The 21,876-nt window shown below is 38.8% G+C and overlaps 1 protein-coding gene and 1 long non-coding RNA gene across 2 annotated transcripts in view; one reads left to right on the top strand and one right to left on the bottom strand.

The window, feature by feature from the left end:
• The window catches only part of LOC134667216 (forkhead box protein K1), a 63,007-nt gene extending 49,883 nt beyond the window's left edge, over positions 1 to 13,124 (top strand). Inside the window, exons 5-11 of the mRNA XM_063524544.1 lie at positions 292 to 447; positions 1,762 to 1,870; positions 2,471 to 2,567; positions 3,240 to 3,335; positions 10,500 to 10,581; positions 11,967 to 12,063; positions 13,041 to 13,124. Of these exons, the coding sequence (XP_063380614.1) occupies positions 292 to 447; positions 1,762 to 1,870; positions 2,471 to 2,567; positions 3,240 to 3,335; positions 10,500 to 10,581; positions 11,967 to 12,063; positions 13,041 to 13,073 (670 nt within the window). The 3' untranslated portion in view covers positions 13,074 to 13,124. The remainder of the gene's footprint in view (positions 1 to 291; positions 448 to 1,761; positions 1,871 to 2,470; positions 2,568 to 3,239; positions 3,336 to 10,499; positions 10,582 to 11,966; positions 12,064 to 13,040) is intronic.
• LOC134667223 (uncharacterized) overlaps positions 1 to 21,876 on the bottom strand; it is a 470,671-nt gene that overhangs the window by 44,022 nt on the left and 404,773 nt on the right. The gene's annotated exons all lie outside the window — the stretch shown is intronic.

The following is a 21,876-nucleotide window of genomic DNA, read 5'->3' as shown; positions in this document are numbered from 1 at the left end:
AGCAGCTGGTAAATGTCAAATGATATATTATTTCTTACATAAGTTGCAATTAGTTACTCAATGGTATACGAGCGAGGACTTTGTATCGCCAGGTCACCAAGCGCTCATCCTTTAGACTGCTCTTGTTCAGGCAGACTAACTCCTCGCCGGTTTCCTTGTATAACTGGACTAATCCTGGCTGGATGCTTTGCACGCAAAGTGCCTTTTTTGCATTTCATGATTGTTTTATGTAGTGTGTAGTCTTCTGTTCGACTATAACCTCGTGCATTCACATTTGATATTCCCTTGCAGATACTTTATAAAAGTACCGCGCAGCCAGGAGGAGCCGGGCAAGGGCAGCTTCTGGCGCATCGACCCGCAGAGCGAGGGCAAGCTCATCGAGCTTGCCTTCCGGCCTCGCCGGCCTCGCGGCGTGCAGTTCCGCGCGCCCTTCGGCCTCTCCTCCAGGTACGAGCGACGAACGTGGACCGTATGTCCAAGGGATATAGGTCTACTAATAGCCAGTTAACTGTGTAGTTGTACTGTCACTTCATTGGCGCTTTTATATTTTGCCGTGGACGTCTACACTACGACCGCAGCAGGTTTTAACGTCGCTATAAACCAGGGGACATATATGTAAGAGAATGTATCCTGTGGCTTTTAGTTTACTGTGGTTGGTAACTTCGACGTCCACGGTAATTTAAAAGTGACCAAAAGCAACAAATCTCTGGCTGCTTTACTTACAATTCAAAAAGAGAAATGGCTTAACGAACATAAATGTGACTTGGTAGAAGTGGTGCGTGCATCGTTAGGAATTTTCGAAATTGCGACCTAAATACGATATAGCTACGATTTTTTAATATCTGTTAGGTTTTAAATTCGTACTTCCAAAATATCAAAGTTTTTATTATTTCCATAGAAGTTGGTGTACAAATCGAATATCATCACAATACTGACATCCGTCCAGTGGGGGTAAGAAGTTGGGGAGTAAACATTGTCTAGTGGGTACTATTTTATACAAGATTTCTAGATCATTCTATTGTACATCATATTTTCTGATTAGATCCTACTTAGAACTAATCTACTGTATATTTAGTTATTATTTTGTCTATATCGAATTTAGAACTCATGTATTTAGTAATGTACATTAAATTGGAACAACATTTATACACTTAGCATTCAGTAATTTAACATAAATTATTTAGAACCAACATAGTATTGATAAATTAAATTTTTAGAATAGACAGATCACTAAAGAAAGTAGGAACAACAATACCAAAAAAACACTTTTTTGTGTTTGTTGCCTATAATTTTGGACTTATTCGCTCGTATCGTTCGAATCATTTTAAAATTGGGGGTACCTATCTCTAAAATAGGACACGGAGATTACAAATGTTGTAAACAAGAAGAAAAAATACAACTAAAATACCACTTGCTGCTTTAGATTTGTGAAATGTAACTTATAAGCTTTACCCACTGTGTACCCAAGTCGGGTCTTTCTACGACTGGTCTGGCCTAGTGGGTAGTGATCCTGACTATGAAGCCAATGGTCCTGGGTTCGAATCCCGGTAAGGGCATTTATTTGTTCCTGAGTCATGGATGTTTTCTATGTATTTAAGTATTTGTATATTATATATACCGTTGTCTGAGTACCCACAACACATGCTTCCTTGAGCTTACCGTGGGACTTAGTCAATTTGTGTAAGAATGCCCCTATAATATTATTTATTTATAATTTATGAATGACCGTGTATAACTAGCTCTAACTGTGTCCCTGTGCAGGAGCGCGCCCACGTCGCCGTCGCAGGTGGGCGTGTCGGGGCTGGTGACGCCCGAGGAGCTCTCCCGCGAGCCCACCCCCGACCTCTTCACCACCGAGGACCACGACCAGGTACACACTTCATCACTTCACGCGCATCTACATTTCACCTAGGTATTTAACTCTTTGAACGCCACCGCCCATCGTGCGTAACGTCATTGTTAGACCGCGGGCCAGGAGCATATATCGTCAGTCATCGCCTCCCGGCTGATACTTTGTCAGATGATAGTTTAGATGCTATTGTGAATAAAAAAATATCGTCAGCCGGTTGTATCGCTGTGGAAAGAACGTCAGCTGGTCACATGAACATGTAAAAAATATGCACTTTACCTTTTTATGATAATAATAATAACAAAGCGGCAGTTGACGTCCACTAGGGTTCATCATACATAGTCGTTAACCACTATACGAGTTTTCGCCCGGGAGGCGATTGGTCATGGAAAGCTGTTCCTATCTCGCGGTTTATGTGGACATTGTTGGGATGTACGAGGTAGATATCGGGCTGGGCCGCGCGCGTCAGTTGATGTCTTTGGCAGCCAAGGGGGCTAGAGGCTAAAAATAATCAGAGCTATTGTAGATCCCATCTGGCTCCAACAGACCTTAAGCAATGAAGCATAGTATAATATTAAATATAATAATTAGTTGATCAAATACAATCATGTTTGTTTACAGAGCGGGTCGCAGCGGTTGAACAACTCCGGATCGCAGGCGGCGCAGTACCTGTTCTCCGGCCGCAGCGGCGTCAGCCAGAGCGCGCCAGGCTCGCCAGGTACGTAACATTCATTGATTGTTTCTTGATGAATATAGTCAGGCGTGGCTAATTGCATTGTTTAGTTATGGAGGAGCGAGGCACCCTGATACAGGTTCACTCACCTAAAAGGAAGTCGCAACCACTGATGGCAATAAATAATTTTTCATTTTCATTTTCATTTTTTCGTTGCGCGATTCCGTCGTGTCGCTACAAGTACATGCGGCCTACACCAATTTTAGTGTCTAGCAGTAGTAGTTGCCGCGCACCGCTACGGAAAGGACGCCAGCTCGCGCTTGCGCCACCTTGCGGTCATATCTGTCGTTAGAGAGTGAATTTTCTGGTACCTAGTGCTATTATTTATTCTGTGATATAGTTTAAGTTCCATACGTACCGGTTGGAAGCGATCCGCATCCAGCGTCTTCCGGCGACCTTAATAAGGTCGTCTGTCCATCTTGTGGGTACATATGGAAGTCCAAGGGGGAGGCCTATGTTGAGCAGTGGACATCTTATGGCTGAGATGATGATGACGATGATAGTCTAAGTTATGCGGTAACCCTAGTTATCAAAAATAGACGTTTGACAGTTCAGTGACAGCAAAATATAATAATAAACTAATATTCCAGCGTAAATACGTACGTTGGTAGGGAAACGTGTTGATAATGGATGATAATGATAAAATTATCTATACAGGTCACGGCATCTCGTACAGCGCGGGCGGCAGCGGGCTGGTGGTGGCCGGCCACCAGATCACCGTCGTCACCAACGGCGCCGGCGGCGAGCGGGAAGGTAACATACTCCCTCTCCTTCCTTAGAGCAGGATATCTGGAAGCAAAGGACTTCAAAACGCTACCCATGAGCTCCATCATCTGACACATGGATATGGTGGGAAAAGCTCTTGAGTAGTTGACGGATCTTTTCTAGGGGGTAATTGCACCAAAGATCCCTATGGGTCGAAGTGTATCCGCAAGGGTCCCTGAAAACAATAAGATATAACATAACAGTAACACGCCCACACACAGTGAACAACTATTCTTTCCATCGAAATCTTAATTATCTAGCTGCCGTTAAAATGTACGGAGCTGTCCTGCATCATCTAATTAAACTGCCATAACTGCCTACATGATACATAGATAGACACCACTACCCGCGCGCCGGGGCAAGTAACACTAATATTATTCCGCTCCGTGTTTTTAATTTATATTGTTGTTTGAAGTGGTGGTTTAGAGCTATAAGTGGCGTTTTCGTGAAGTTATTTAGCTTATAATTGATATACAGTAGCAGGATTGCAGGACTGGGCAGTGTTCCGGTCAATAATAAGAAGCAGAAGCAGTGTTAACGCTCGCGTTCCTACCCGCCTGCATCGTTATCTCTCGCCTCCGTACCAAGCAACCACCCGAGCTAATACGGTATCGCTTGTGTATCGCGCGCCCGGGCTGCGCGCGTTATCGACGACCGGATCTCGCCCGCAAAGTGTGTTATCGTGGTACCAAGGCGTTATAAACAGTGTAAAAAATTAACCATGGCTAGGCGCTGCGAATGTTGTGGTGAGGATTTGTATGCACACAATTCTCTGAAATGTTCAATTGCGAATTGTGCCCGTGACTACAAGTATGACTGTGTTGGCCTTTCACTAGAACAATATAAAAAAATGACCGCGACGGTTAAAAAAACCTGGATCTGTCCGGCTTGCAAATGCTCGAGACCGAAAGGCGATAACTCGAATACACCCTGCCGTAAGCCCGACGATACTAATGTTACTCATAGAAACAAGAATAAAGTCACAACAAATAATGACAACAGTGGGGCCGTCGACGCCAGCGAGACCGGCGCGAGTTCATCGGACGAGCTTCCAGGATGGTACGACTCGCTAGAAAAGAACTTATTAGCCAAAATGCGTGCACTCTTATCCTCAAAAATTGAACCGTTGTCGACGAAGATGGATGAAGTGAGTGATGACATAAAAAATAAGTTAGAAACCTTTGAAGACGAATTAACTTTTCTTAAAAAAGAGAATTCCGAGCTGAAGGCAACTGTCAGTGATTTGTCCGCAAGGCTCAATTTGGCGGAACAACACTCGCGAGAATGTAACGTAGAGATTTCATGCCTCCCGGAGCACGACAAGGAGAATTTAGTTAACACCGTCGTTCAGATTGGCAGGGTTGTTCAACTACCACTTCAGGAATCCGATGTTCAGTTGTGTAAGAGAGTGGCAAAAGTTGATGCGTCCAGTACGAGACCCAGGGCAGTCATTGTCAAACTACGGTCTGCGCTCCAAAGAGATCAACTACTTGCAGCTGTTATTAAGTTCAACAAGAGCAACGACAAAGATAAGCTCAACTCGAGCCATCTCGGCATCGGAGGTACAAAAACGCCTGTCTACATCTCAGAACACCTGGCACCGACTGCAAAAAAACTTCACGCGGCAGTCCGCGCTGCAGCTCGGGAAAAATCGTATAAAAATGTATGGACTCGCAACGGCAAGATATTCGTCCGTAAAACTGATGAATCTCCTAAACTTCACATCAAAACATATGCTGACGTAGCGCGTCTGTAGCGCGGTAGGATTATTTTTGTACTAGTCCGCGTTTTTATTAATCAAAATTCACAGTGTACTATCAAAACATGAGAGGAGTACGTACTAAACTGCAAGAACTGAAACTAGCATCGTTGTCGTCCAACTACGATATTATTGTAATGACTGAAACGTGGTTGCATAATGGAATAGGCGACGCAGAGCTTTTAGACCCAAGATACTCTATTTATCGCCGTGACAGACAGTACGAAAGATCTGGTAAAAGAGATGGCGGCGGCTGCCTCATAGCGGTTTCAAATAAATTATTTTCTACAAGACTGTGCAATTGGGAAGGAGAACATGAAGACTTATGGGTTGAAGTCCGCGATAAGTATACAAATTTGACCTTTATTATAGGTACTATTTATATGCCGCCTAATTCCACTACCTCAAAGTACGAAAAATACTTTTCATCACACTTGCTCGGAAAAGATGTATTTACACGTAGGGCTTGCGGGCGGGAAATTGAAATTTTCGCCCTAGGGCGGAAAAAATCTTTTCCGAGCAAGTGTGATGAAAAACACTTATTTACACGTAGGGCTTGCGGGCGGGAAATTGAAATTTTCGCCCTAGGGCGGAAAAGTGTTTTATACAGAAGTTTGTTTTTATTAATTCTCCTTTTTTTCCTTACAAGTGTGATGAAAAACATTGTGTGTGCCACGGGCGGTAAAGAAATTCCGAACTCGTGAACATTTTAAGCCCTCGCTTCGCGTCGGGCTTAAAATTGACACTCGTTCGTAATTTCTTATTTCCCGCCCTTAATACACAATGTACTATTGAAAACTTAAGTGATAGAATGGATTCTTGTGAGGAAAAGATTTTAATTATTGGTGATTTTAACTTAGGGGCTATCAAATGGTCTCCCGACTCAAATGGTTGTTTTTTAAATCCTTCAGTATGTAATAATGGGGCGGCAAATTCTTTATTTGATTTTATGTCATTGAATAGCATGTTTCAATTAAATCCTGTTTTAAATGATAGCTCTAGAATTTTAGACCTAGTTTTAAGTAATTTTGTAGGCCCTATAGTCAGCAAGTCTGTAGATGTCCTTTGTAAACTTGACGGGCATCATCCGGCGCTTGATATTGTAATAAAAAATAACAATAGTGTAAAGAGAATCAGTAAGCCTAAACAATTTGGTACGTATAATTTTAAAAAAGCAGACTATTACATTGTTAATGAGAAGTTGCGTTCTATTGACTGGAATCTGGAGTTTGCCTCGTGTAGTACGGTGGACGACATGGTTTCAGCTTTCTATAAAATTTTAAATAAGGTTATAGAAATTACAATCCCCAAGTCAAAACCTCGTAACTATCTGTACCCATCCTGGTTTAGTTCTGTCCTTATCAGTATGATAAAAGAAAAAAATAAATGTCGACTAAGATACAAAAAAACAAACAATCCTCGTGACTTTTTAGAATTTCAGTTGCTACGTAGTCGGGTCAAAACTAAAATAAATAACGACTACTCGCGTTATACGTCATCTATAGAAAGTGATTTACATTCTAACCCCAAGAAATTTTGGTCTTTTGTCAAAAACTCACGAAAACAGCCTAGGAACAGTTCTTATATTCCTTCTAGTATGTCCATTGGAAACGTAATAGCTAGTAATGATTCCGAAATTTGTAATATGTTTGCAAGTCACTTCTCCTCTACATTTTCACGACATTTCCATCCTCCAATGGGCGATGTGGTGTCCAAACAAATCTCCATTGATGCACTGAACAACACGTTTTCTTCAGTTCGATTGAATGAGTCATCTGTCATGAAGGAGCTTAAAGCCCTCGACGTCAGTAAGGGCCCCGGTCCCGATGGCATTCCTCCGTACTTTATAAAAAAATGTAGCAAATCTTTGACTGCCCCATTGGTTAAAATATTCAACGAGTCACTGCGACACTCCATATTCCCTACTATCTGGAAGGAGGCTAACGTTGTTCCGGTTTTTAAGAAAGGTGATAAGACAAAGGTATCCAACTATAGGCCGATATCTCTTTTATCTATTTTTCCTAAGGTCTTCGAGTGCATCATCTGTAAAAAACTGGCTTGGCATGTTAAAGAAAGAATTTCTCCTTTGCAGCACGGTTTCATAAGCTCTAAGTCCACTTCTACAAATTTGCTTTGCTACGTGAACGACGTTGGTACAGCTATTGACTCGGGCCACCAAGTAGACGCCATCTACACCGATTTTAGCAGCGCTTTTGATAGAGTGGACCACAGTATTCTCATGCATAAGCTTCTCGACCAGTTTAACGTCACAGGCGAAATGTGGAGATGGTTTGGTTCGTATCTGTCTGGTAGACGGCTAAGAGTAGTGAAAGATGGATACTTTTCAAACACGTATGTGGCGACATCGGGGGTTCCTCAAGGCTCACATCTTGGCCCTGTTCTATTTATTTGCTTTATAAACGACTTAGTTTCGTCTGTCAAGCATAGCAAATGCCTGTTATATGCTGATGATATGAAGCTTTACAAAGTGGTAACATCGGTAACTGACTTGTTGCTATTACAAGATGATTTGAATAGCGTAAAGACCTGGTGTCTGGAGAATAATATGACTTTAAACGCTGACAAGTGCCTCTTTATTAAATTCACGCGAAAAAAACTTCCTACCGACTCAAAATATTGTCTCAATGACGTTGTGCTTCGGGAGGTTTCCAATGTTAAGGATCTTGGAGTATGCCTGGATTCTAAATTAAACTTTATAAATCATATTGATTCAGTTATTAGTGAAAGCAATAAAATGCTTGGGTTTATAAAGCGTATAGGCAAAAAATTCAAACGCGCTGACACATTTCAAACTCTTTTCAATGCTCTAGTACGGTCTCGTCTTGAATACTGTTGTCAAGTTTGGAATCCGGGCTACGCAATTCACATTAATCGGTTGGAAAAAGTCCAACGTTCTTTTACTCGATTCTTAGTGTTTAAAACAAAGACCGAGGGAGTTCGTAAAAACCTAACATATGAAGAGAGACTCCAACGGTTTAAAATGTCTTCTTTACAGCTCAGGCGGTCATTCCTTGACATGGCTTTGTTACACAAGTTGTTAAACGGTAAAATCGCGGAACCTTACCTACTGGGCGGTTTAAACTTTACAGTACCAAAAGCTAGCACCCGGTCTGGTCGTCGCACTACTTTTCGCCCCAGTTCTACCAGGACTAAACTGGGCAAGTCACTTCCGGTCCATAGAATGCAAGTAACATGGAACAATCTGTCTCTTGAACAAAACTTTGAAATAGACATATTTAGTGATTCTATACAAAATTTAAAGCGCAGAATGCTCAAACAAACTTTTAACAAGTAATGTTTATAGTAGTTATATGTGACGTCCCACGGTCAAAGGTACCTTATGGCGGGTATGGAGTTATACATACCCCAGTAATCTACAATAAATAAGCTATCGATAACACAAAAGATCAACCTCCTAGGTTGCGTAGTTACAGAGATATGATTTTTTGAAAATAATGTTGTGAAATGAGCAACTTTACGATAGAGAAGTTTTAAGTTTAGCCGCCTAAAAAACTATGTTCCTGAAGTAAGTTACATAGTTGACTACAAATAATAATACCTTATATATCTGAGATTAAAAAAATATTGCGACTTGTTCTGTAATGCAAATAGAAACTTTTGATATCGACTGATTTATGTGTATACTAACCAATCTCTTAAAAATAAAGTTTTCTTTCATTTTCACGATTGATTGTAATGAGCTCTCAAGATTTAAATTTTATCTATTAGAAAACGACACTGACAGACAATTTAAGCAAAAAACAATACCGATTTAGAGGTGAAAATGTATTTTCTGACTTTTTCATATAAAATCACAAAATTGAATATTTTTACTTTTAATGTGACACACAATCAATTTTTCTGAGCACATATGAAAGAAATTCTGTCATTCAAATGAAATAAATCCTAAAACCCCAACTAAATACTATATTTAACCCCTTATGCCACTTTAAACTTACATAACAATAACAGTATTTGCTCCATACATTTACGAAAAGGTACCTTATGGAAATAAATCTAATAATACATCACTACAAAACATCAATCACATTACAGTTTATCTTTTATGAATAGAAAATATTAATTTCCATTAAACTGCCACAAATTTAATTAGTTCTTCGTCATAATAATCTTAAAAAAGACCAATAATTTGTATGTAATGAAAGGTACCTTATGGTTAAGTTACATGATGAGGCATGATGATGATGGAACAGTTAGGATAAACTAATAATATTTTGGGGTAAAGATGGTAGAAATCGTCTATTTCTTATCAATAATATATTTTGGTTGCCATTGAAGATAAGCGGCATTGAGGTTCAATGACCTCATATATTCCATAAGGTAATGCGTCGGGTATTGGCATTTTTCAGCAAACCAATGGCTGATTTATTGCATGCGACCAAACCAAATGAAGATTATTCTAGTTAAGAAAGACTTGACGAGAGTAACTTTGGTATAATAGCAGGCTACTTGGATTTGTGATGTCGGTCGATGTACGGTTATAATATTTGCTAGGCGCCCCAACCAGAACTGAAATTATCAAATTAGTTTTGCAGAATGCTAATACAGTTCTCTACCAAACTTCTTTTCCCGTATTGACTAGTTTTTTTGGGAATTTTCAATCTTTTTTTCCATAAGTTACCTTTTCTACTAAACTCTGAGACGACATTAACTAGGCTTATAACTAACTTGTAACAAAAATAAAAACAGGTAAACAAACGTTACGCATTAAGGTTTCAGATCACACAATAAAAAAAAATTGAGCATTTTTTCACCTCTTTACAAAACATTTCATATCTCCGAAACTAGAAACCCTCATAAGGTACCTTTTCCCGTGGAACGTCACATATAGTCTTTCCTGCATGCCTTAATTACTTAACCTATTAATGTATATTTATAGTTTGTAAAGTAGTGTAAAAGCCTCGAACTGTTTGAATGTTGTTGCACACCTGTTATTGGTGCATAAATATCATACGTGTCTGATGTACTTATGTAACTTTACTTGCTTTGTTTATGTACTGTTGGTGTGTCTATAAAATAAAATAAAAAAAATAAAAATAAGATACATGTTTTGCACTACTATAGGAGTGTCAATTTTGCTTCAGAAAGCTTCAGAAAAAGAGTTTGATCCTCATCTGACTCAATATTAAGGTGTGCAATAAAGAGTATTTGTTTTCTATTATATTGTAACCTATTTTTGGGACGACAAGATATATTTTTATTTACGTAAATTTTAATATAGATTTTTTAATAGCCTGTTACAGTGTCCTACTGCTGGGCTAAGATTAGTACTTACGAAATAATTACATATATTTCTTTACAGTTTTACGTATAGTAGTAGTATATTACATGCGGAACGTGTGTTGTTACAGAGAAGTACGTGGTGGGCACGAGCACGGGCGGCCTGGTCTCCATCCAGGAGGAGGACGCGCTGCAGCACGAGCCATACCTGCAGTCAGTACCTGCCTACACATACTCGCTCATGTCTACTTAGGCCCACTTGCACCATTCCACTACCCCGGGGTATCTAACCGGTTGGGTTATCCGCAGATGGTCTAGAACGCAAAATGACTAGTGTGTAGTTTTGCCTAAATCGCAATTAGTCTACATCGCAAACGGTCTAGAACGCAAAATGCCCACTTTTTATATCACCACATTTTACATAGGTAGGTTAGGTTCGTTAGGTATCTTCAAATGGCCGAAGGCCAAACACCAAGGAATAGGAGCCCCGGGGCTCCGTCGACATCGCTATAAAGTTAAGATAAAATGGAAAAAATAATTCGGGCATTTTGCGTTCTAGCCCGTTTGCGATGTAGACTAATTGCGATTTAGGCAAAACAACGCACTAGTCATTTTGCGTTCTAGACCATCTGCGGATAACCCACCGGTTAAACCATTAACCCAGTGTCAAATTGTACTGGTAACCATGGTAAGTCTAGGTTTATCCGGTTAACCCCGGGTTAGTGGGATGGTGCAAGTGGCCCTTATTGTTAACGATTTCTTTTGTAGCGTCTGAGCATTAGATCGTCGATCGGGGACCCTATGAATGAACATAATGTTAAGAATATATCATGATTTTGTTTAGAATTTATCAAGTCCCATTCTTCGGGAGAAAAATATAGCTATAGTGTGTGTAATGTGTGCAATCAATTAGTTACACACAGCCGAAAGTAGTGTAAGTGCGACCAAGATGGCGAATCACGCGCTACGATCCCGCCATGTTTACCCGACACCCTCCGAATTCTTTCGAACCGCTCCGAAACCTATTCACATCGTCTCGCGAGGAGAGACTGTCGCGTGAGTGAGTGAGAAAGAGCGCGCAAGAAACAATGAGATAGACGAGTGACTTAAATCATCAGTGAGTTGAAGAGTGAGTTCAATCAAAAGATATAGTTGAATTAAATCACTCACTCGTGAATGACACATGTTTATCGATCGCCTTATTTTGGATGACGATCGGTGTCAGCGTCAAGCCACAGAATAATTAATACTACTACCGTACAGAAAGGAAACTTCCTACAAAAACGAAGTTTGACAGCAGCTCAGGATCGAACCATGCTGTCACTTTCTAATATATGGCACTATCCCTTTCGGCTATTTAGGGTTGTCAAAAATCAACTGATTATCTTATCTGTGGTCGTGCACGCAAAAGGAAGCCAAGTGGTGCCAACCCTAATAATTGCTCGGAGCAATGATGAGCCGAGCGGAGCCGAGTTTGACCGAAGTCAGGAGTTTCGCACCCCTGGTCGAGCGTGCGTTCCGTAGCTCTCGGTTTAGGCTTTGTATTTTTGAGTGTTGGATGGAGTAGACAGATTGGTTCAGAAGTTGACATGTTGCAGGGGTAGATACTCGGGCGACATGGAGGCGCTGGCCGGCGAGCTGGTGATCGAGGCGGCGCCGCTGGAGCCGCCGCACAAGCGCCATCGTCACCGCGACGTGAGTACCTGATATTTTGTTTTCTTAGAGAGTCGGCGTCTAGTCAACTCTATCCTCATCTCATGAGTCTATATGTTATGTACCTTTAATGTACATATCCGTTGCAATCTAATTTGAAGCTTTTATGAAACAGATAAAGTAGCTTTTCTATTGTTTCCTTGCGTTTTAAAACTAACGAAATTCGTTCCAATTTACTTTTAGAACAAGGTTCAAATTAAAAATTGTTAAAGTTTCTATGGTCGGGTCTCGCGAGGCTATGGCTGATGGTCAACGCAACACAAGCGACACCATTTAGCATGGTTTTGACTAGATGCTGACGCTCAATAAACGGTAGTATTAGAGCTCGGTATAAGAACTCGCTTACTAGTGCGTCGACCGGCGATTGCAATCGGGTCACGGCATATACAAACAGAAATACACGGCCCGTGAAAGCCGTGAAACGTCACACCGTGTCAGTTTTTGAAGTGTAAACTTCTTTAACGGCGCTGTGCACTTTGGGGAATAAATGTTAAACTCGCGACAGGTCACGTGTCCGTAAGATAAGTAAGACGTAAGGCGGACACGTGACCTGATCGAAAAACTGTTACAATGTCATTGAGTTTTCACTTCTGCCGGCACTCCCGGAGTGCAACCCGTTGTTTTTTCACCATGCAAATAGTAACGAGACCCTCCTAGTTAGTACCTAGTTTTGTAAAAATGTCACCCAATATCACTACAGGTTAATCGAGTTCGCGGATTTTGTTAAACTGTAATAGTGCTGGGAGCACCTTGCAAGTTATATAACGTTGTGTGACAGGGGCAACACGATAATATTGATGATGTGTTATAATTATAACTGGCAGTGTAGGAGCACCATAAGATAATTGTTAGTTCAGTCGTGTCACTCACGAATTCGAGTCAATTGTGCAGTTTAATGCATAGTTGCGATCAATCGCGCTCGTGATGCGAACTCATCAACCAATTGTTCATGTCGGCAGGTGTCCGAGGCCGAGGAGCGCCGCGCGTATTGACGCGCGCCCGCCCGCCCGCCTGAGGATTGTACTCCCCCTCCCCCCCGCACACCACACCGCACCGCAGCCATCACGCACCACCGCTCCACTACCGACCCGAGCTGAGCGACCATCGCAACCCAGTACGCTGTCCTAGCATACGGTTGTGAAAACGCTTCTTAGGAACCTCGCCTTTCTTACTAGCAGAGTATTTTGCGTCAAATTACATCCATTTAAACGTCGCGGCGTGGTTCCCCAGTCTCGTAGTACAATCCTCAGAAGTATGCTTCGCAGTGAAGTGCCGACCGCTCGGGACCGTTGGATCGGAACGTGGTTCGACCCGGCACGGTGGCAATAATAAGGTGATAGGGTAATTTAAATCTGGAATATCGATACGCATAACCGACGAGGGAACGCTGTGGACAATGTTGAGAGTGATTTTAGTTTACGCGTAAGTAATGCAGTAGTATGATCTACGGATGTCTTTTTCGTTTGTTTTTTTTTAATAGTTCTGGACTCGAGTGCGTAGTTTGACAGTTATAAACTTCAGTTTGACTTTTTTTAATTATACGCTTGCAGTGACTATGTGTTGTCAGCTTCAAAAATATGCAGCCGGCGGGAGGCCGTATATTATATAAATTTTATTCTCGTATTTCTGAAGCTGGCTTAAACATTTTAAAATTAAAGTACTAAGTGCAATGATTTATTATAATTTATTGATAAGTTTAGTTAGAAATAAATGTGTAACCGATCATTGTTGCTTATTTGATTAGGAACTACTTAAATTAATAGAAACTCATTTGTAGACGGAATAACCTTTTTATTTAATCGATCGAATATTTTAAGTGCTAATTTAATTTTTTATGTCCTAAAAGTGTGGTTGAATGGTAACTTAGGGTTTAGTTACTTTGTGTGTATCTGAGCCTTCGTCGCACGTCAGGGATCGATAGAACCGATCAATGAAATTAACGAAGTGGTAACCTAAAAGAGATCATTAATAAAGTTGTTTAAAATAATCAATGAATTTGACACGCGAGTACAACATTTTTACGAAAAGCGTTTTCGAGTTTTTCCCTTTCTAGATAAATTTACAAATGTGTAATTTAAATATTCCCCAGTTAAAGTTTGTAAAAATGAATTCTTGTAAAGAATTTAATTATTACAATAAAGTAATTACCTAAGTCATGAATTTGGAATCGCCTTAAATACGGCCATTGTATTTTTATCCTATCAACCCTTTCGATGTAAGGATTAGGAATAAAATTAAAGCAATAGAAATATTTTTGATGTCTCAAATTATAATAACCAACGAAAATGGCTGATTCATTTGCATATAGCAAATCTGTAAAGTAACGTTATCTTCGGTCAGTCGTGTATGGCCCCTGAATCTTACAATACATTTGAAATGTCTGAAGTTCCAATGATGCAAAGTTCAAGTCAGAAGTAGTAGACGTTGGTCTTTTTACTGAGGGTAATTTAAGACATTGCGTTTGAGGTATTGCGTTAAGATCTAACGAATTGATATCATGCAGTACAGTTTAGATTAAACTAGTCGGTGGCACCTTAAGTTGAGTACTGTCAGGTAATTATGATATTTTCATTAGTTCTATTTTCGTATATATCAAAATATAAAATACAATCGTTAAATTTAAAATTATATATATTTATTTCGCTACACAAAACAGTTAAAAACCTAAATGTAGTCACAATAGAAGTAGGAACATTTTTGCCAGTAATTTGATCGCGAGCAGGCAAACTAATTTAATAGATAGGTGAATAACGATAATGAAAATTCTAGCAATTGCAGTTATGTCCTGGTGTGCCGCCACAAAGGTTGGGCGTACTTTACATAGAATATTTTTGCTTGAAGTTTGATTCATATCGGCTGTTGTGACACCGTCACTAAAATTATGCATTGCTAAAGCAAAACTGATGGCGTGCCATCTAATTCTGTTTAGGACGCCCTATCCTTGTTGATACTGTCACTTTCTGTAGCTTCAACTTTCAAAAGAACGCGGGGCTCCAAGATAAATATTATGCTCGAAGTATTTATATTTCGAATTTATTGCATACAGGAATAATATTGCAAATGCCAGAATTTTCTATACTACTTATTATATTTGTATAATTTGTCGTATTTTAAAGTCTATATTCATATTCAGGTATTAGTAGGTATATAGTTTATGTAAAGTTACGCAATCAAATAAATAGTTCCTTTATTTTGCCACGTAATGCAATTAAATAGGTATTTTAAGGTCCTATCTTGTATTTGCCTGTACTTCACTTTCAGGACGAAACAATATCTTGAACTGAGCCTCCTAAAGCAATGTAGATAGGTACAAGAAAAATGCTGTTCTATTTTTAAATATGTATTAGCGAAATAAGTAGTCATATAGAACCCCCTCAACTGCAAAAAAATCAATGAAAAACTGATCTTTCCAATAAATTACATAATGGTAGTTAATTACCTTAAAATGTTTTATGCTTTGTATAGTTTCAGGTGAATAAAACACATATTTGTTACATTAATTTTGATGTTTTGTGTTTTATTTGCAACAGAGAATAATCTCAAAGCTAGTTCACTGTCACCGATACACCAACTCCATGGTACATATGTACATACTACATATTAAGCTTAGCACTGGTAAATAAGAATGAGATATTCTTATACATAAAACATTTTATAGTAGTCAAGTATTACTACTACATGATCTAAAAATAAATGTTCTAGTATACAAATATGTGTGGCAGTTGATAAAATAATAGCATACATCCAGATAAGTTCAATCTACATATTAATGTAAGAGAATTGGGTTATGACTGGGTGCGACAGACACTTTATTATTCACACCTAACGTAACAATACCTTCTGTGAAATGGTATAGATATGTTTTAATTTCGTATATGTATATGAATGACGTCGATCAAATTACGTTACAAAATATGGCCGGCTTACCAATAGTTAGGGAGGCGAGGTAGCTAAAAAATTCAACGGCGCCGTCGAGACCTATCAAAATCGAAAGATAAAATAATTTCGAAAAGAAAAGCTCGTATGGCAAAAACCATTTTAGCGGTGGGTTTGGCGTGTACGGTTTTTCAAAAATGTTAAAAAAAACAGTTACTTGGGCATTCTCGAGCGCGTCAGATATTCATACTACGTATGCCCCGAGTGCCTCTGATAACAACGGTATACTAATCTGCCGGTTTGCGTGGTGGGGGTAGGCATATAAAGTAGTCAAAAATGCAAAAAAAAAAATGTACTCGAGCGCGTCAGATTTTCGGAAGGGGTGTTAAGTAGGCCCCAAGGAAGCTTCCTTTAAAAAAACTGACGATTTCGGCGTGACGATAAGTTACGATGAATTTTTGAAAATGCAAAAAAAAAAAGTTTTTTTGAAATACTCGAGCGCGTCAGATTTTCATAGGGGAGGTTTATCTCGGTATCCTGAAAGCATATTTTTTTAATCTGACAAAAATGTTGGTGGGTTCTCTTAATCTGACCGATTTTATGATGCTTCAAGTCAAAAAGTTTTAACTTTGGACAAAAATGTAAAGAGACCTTTTTTGTGTAAAATAAAATTACCTTTTTTGTTTATTTAAACTTTTTTTTTGTAAAATGTATCGTTCGCGACTTATATGCCGCAACGCGTTCTTAGGAAGACGAAATGGCTCCTCCACACTTCCGGTCATGCGGAAACCGGCAGATTTTGTATTTTTAGTAAGTTTTAGATTATATTCTTCAAAATAAAAAATAAAAAAATCGCGCTCGAGAATGCCGGATTAACGTTTTTTTTTTTACAAGTTCGCGACCCTATAACTCGGCGGCGTCAAGGACTTATCGTCAGATTAGTTAAATTTAGTCTTTAAACACTAAAATCAACCCCCAATATCTTAATCTGACGCGCTCGAGTATTTCAGACTATCAATTTTTTTTACTAATCTGATCGTCTATCCTAGGCGCGCGTCACTACATATAGAGCTAAATACTTTACAAGGTTGTTCTATTAGGTCTAAGGTATCTCTCATATCTTAAACTGCCACGCTCGAGTATTGCCGAAAATTCCCCTATTCGCCTCCCTAACTACAAGTATGATGTTAATAGCGTATTTGCTGTATTTTTAATTAATCGGTGATCGGTGACATAATCCATGTTTACCCGAAGTGACTTTATTTCAAGAATTTGAAAGAGCCTTAATATCCGCCATTTTGGTACAGGGCAACATTTTTTCGGGAGCGTTATGATATTTAGATATATAGTTGCTAAGAATTTGGCACTAGAGCGTCCTTATTTTTCAAAACAAAATAGTATCTCATAACGCGATTATGCGATGACCGAAGTACCATCAACTATCAAAATTGCTAATAAATGGTAAGGCGGCTTGAAGAACTTGTGATTTAGTATGTATTGCACTTACGTTCGTGCGAATGCTGTCAACATTTTAAAGTAACGTTAGCTGTAGAATATTTTATTTAGCGTAGGTGTATAGGCGGGATTGAACGATGAAAGATTATTTTAGCATTTAAATATATGTGAATTATGTGAGAGGCTTATTTGGCGTGATTCCGTTTTTGGTCCCGTCTCGTTTTGTATAAATCGTAGGTCGGTAGGTGCATGGTTTTATGTAGTTTTTCGCTAATCGTTCGCGGGTTATTCGCTATTTGACTCCGTTTTTACGGATAATCTCATTTATCGGATTGAGTTTGAACTTTGTGATCGTTTCAGGGCTATTTGTATGAACTTAGCCAACGTGTAAATATCGGAATAATAACAGTTTTTCTCAAAAATGGACGGCAAAGTCGACTTTGCCATCTAAAACATAGGTCGCGAAGCGCGGAGTTTATGGTCAGTCAAAAATTAAAAAGTTAAAAACATTGCAGTCTCGATTTTAGGACTGCAATGTTGCATACAAATTCCATTATTTGTCGAGTTCCAAACTTTTTAAAAGTTGAAATGGCCATATCAAATGAAGGCACAGGCCCATTAAACAGCCAAACAGATGATTAGTACCGCGACTATTTAGCTGTCTCAAATAGGTTGGCGTATTTTCGGCAGAAAAATACACTTCTATTTTTTTATTAAAAAAAATAAAAAAGCGGCAAGGGCTTTGTTCTGTGAAAATATATACGTAAGAATGTTGCTTTTGTAAAATATTTCTATGATATTTATATTTCTTGCACCATTTTTGAGAAAAGCACTATATATGACTCGGCTGGAAGGCTACTTGCTGGCTTCGGATTCAATTAAACGGACTCCCAAGGTCGTCCGTTTAAAACGAATCCTCAGCCTGCAAGTAGCTACTTCCGAGCCTCGACAATAATGTACTATTAATGCAAATCACTCCATGGGTACACTACATAATTCCGAAATATTTTATGCCGAATTTTAGAATATCGAATTTTATTATTACGTTTTTTAAATGCTCGACCCATCAATATTCCGACTGTCGTAATTACGAATGATGAAAATCACGAAAGTGTATATTTCCGAATAGCAAAAAAGACGATTTTTTTAAATTCCGAATCACATAATTCCGAATATAAAAATTCCGATATTGATAAACACCGAATTTAACATTTACGATTTTTGAAATCACGAATTCCGAAATGCCATTATTCCGAAAATTTTAATTCCGATTCCACGTGACTCCTATTTTAAATATCCCCATTTTTTAAATTCCGAATTTATCGTGGATTCGCAGTTCTAACCTAACCTAACCCACTTTTTTGGCAACAGTTCGTTTTCTTGGGGGTCGCAGTTCTAACCTTTTTTTTTTTTTTTTTTTTAAGAGGGGAAATGCTTTACGCATTCCAAACCTAACCTAACCCACTTTTCTGGCAACAGTTCGTTTTCTTGAGGGTCGCAGTTCTAACCTAACCTAACCCAACTTTCAGGCAACAGTTTGAATATCAAATATCAAATATCAAATATCAACATTTATTCAGCAAATAGGCCACAAGGGCACTTTTACACGTCAACATTGAATTTACATAAAAGCAAAAATAATAACATCAACAATTTTATAAATTAAAACTAACAATTCAATCTAACGTATTACAATTACTAAGAGATGTATATGGTCTCTTAATGTCGAATTACATACAAAATACAGATAAAAAAACACACACAAAAAAAATCTATAATATTTAGAGGTGTAAATGTCTCTAGGTGTCAGAACTATAAGATTATATAGTTTATCAAGTTATCCTTAGAGATGTATAGGGTCTCCAAGAGTCAATATCCTGTATAATTAATACATTCATTAAAAGAAAAGAAACATACGAGAACAGAATGAGGCGTCTCACTGTAATTAATTAATAAAAGTTACTAAGTATAATAGCTCGTGTTAGCTTAACAGACCATTTGTTTTCGTGAGGTCGCAGTTCTAACCTAACCTAACCCACTTTTCTGGCAACAGTTTGTTTTCGTGGGGTTGCAGTTCTAACCTAACCTAAGCCACAGTTTTTTTGTTGGGCTCCGCATCTGCTGCGGCGCTACGGGAATAGCTTCCCCTCCGCGCCTCCGGCTTTTTACATACACTCTAGGGGTAGGACAGACAAGACCACGTGGATAGTGGGGTGCTCCGATTCGGATTTTGGTTAGTTAGACTTAAAAAAGTGCGTTTAAGTCTTATTTTCAAAATCACGAATTTCATTATTCCGAGTTTACAAAAGATCGAATTTCTGAATACCGAATTACTTTATTTCCGATCGGTCAATGATTTTTCGGAATAGACGAATTCGGGAAAAATATTTTCGGATTTTTCCTAAATCGGAATTTTAAGCTTTCGTCCATATGAAAATCGGATTTTAAGTATTCGGAAATAACACAGTCGTGATTTTCTTCTTTCGTGGTTTTCAAAGTCGTAATTTAGATATTTCGGACATATAAAAAAATCGGGATTATGTAAATCGAGGTTATGAAAGTCGGAAAAACATATTTCGGAATATTTGGGTGTTCCCTCACTCCATATTAATAATGAATATTAGTGAATCGTATCGTTATCGAAGAGTAAAAATATCTTGAAATTTTTAGCTCAGCATGAATATTAACCTCCGTCATATATGTCAGGTAAGAGCTATTGTAGTCATCTCAACCCGCGAATGTTAATAACGTTTAGCTAAGTCGTTAAGCTCTTGGTTATATGAATCATTATGTTCTGGTTATTTGGTTTGAGTTATGCCTCACACGCTTTAAAGTAATTTTACTTCGCTTTTCAGCCGTAAGCACTTGACCGAATACCTAGCCATAATGACCTGAAATCAAACTATGTTATGCCTACGCGATCCTTGTTCTTAAAATATCATGAAATTTAAAAGTAACCAATTATCGACCAATGTTGCTTACCTTCTCTAAGGTATATCAATGCGACGCAAATGTCTCAAAGTTTTGGGAAATAAATTGTGCGCGGGTCATATTATAGCAAAATCGACTCAAGTACGTAAGTCAGTTATAAGTCGATTTTCGCTCAGACGATTTAATCGGAAAGTCCTTTTAAAGAGGCAAATGACTGAAAAAACATGAGAAAGGACTCTGTGCTTGTTATCAACGCTTTGACCGTAACACGTAGCTTATGAAGAATATACCGGCCCATCAACTTATTCTGCATGGCTGAGTGATTATTGTGACGTTTCTTGGAAAGAAATCATGCCCATAAAACTAGAGGTTTGGTGGATTTATAAACAAGTTTTATACAGCTGTCAGAGACGGAAACTTGGTATAAATAGAAGAAAAAGTTGATAGGCCTATAGCCACACTTAAGCATGTATAAATATGTATAAACATATATAAGAGCTAAAGGTAGATTAAGTTCGCAACTAGCGTATGATTATAAGGCATTTAAAATGCCAATAATACTTTCGTGTCTAAAGTAATGTATTTAGTGTATGCTGGTATATAATTAATTTTGTTGTGTATATTGCATACTATAACTCGGGAAGCTTCTTCCGGATGGTTGTACCAAGACACTTGTCTGATTATTGACAAATTTTAAGAAATAAACGTATTTTAATCCTTCATATGGTTTCATTTGACTCCTCTTTGCACCTCAGTAGGACCTGGATAATTATGAGAATATGAAAAGGTTTGTACTTACACAATGTTACATTACACAAATCTTCATTAAATGTATGAATTGTAGACAGTTCAAGATAAAGAATAATAAGATAAGATAAGATTAAAATAAGAATAAGGTAAGGTAAGATTTTTGCTTTGGATTTGATGTCTGTACACACTCGAATCTCGGCACCGCTCCGATCCAATCGGAGAAGCGCGAGACGAGACGAGAAGAGCAGCATCTACACACTCGTTCTCGGCCTATCTTGGGGCTCTAGACGAGTGTGTACAGCCCGCATGACAGTACCCGTGGTGCCAAGAAGGGGCTACCCATTCATAAGTTACGTCATTTCAAATGGGGGGGGGGGGGTCTGGACATCGGATGATGACATGACGTAGGAGGAAACTGGGTCATTCGAAGCATGATCTTTGGATGATTTTAGGGGAGGGGGGTAAAAAATCGATGACGTAATTTATGGACAGCCCCTAAGTGCGTACGTTGTCAAAGTAACCTTCAATGTTTTGAGTACGGTTTATATTTGCTAGCTTATGCCAGAGATAGCGTGAAGACGTACTTGGGTTTGACAGATGGCGTTCAAACGGTGGCGAGACTGGTTGTCGCGTGCACCCGAGCTGCATACATTGCCATTGTTAGTAGCTCGGTACACGTCAAGGCAGTCGGACGTCGTGGCATAACTGGACAGCCATGAAATAAAACCAATGTCATTTATCATTAAAGTATTTATTTCCATAATGATAATCGACGGATGTATG

Source organism: Cydia fagiglandana, chromosome 9 (genome assembly GCF_963556715.1).
Source record: "Cydia fagiglandana chromosome 9, ilCydFagi1.1, whole genome shotgun sequence".
Taxonomy (NCBI): Eukaryota; Metazoa; Arthropoda; class Insecta; order Lepidoptera; family Tortricidae; genus Cydia; species Cydia fagiglandana.
This window is presented reverse-complemented; position numbering and strand designations above follow the sequence as displayed.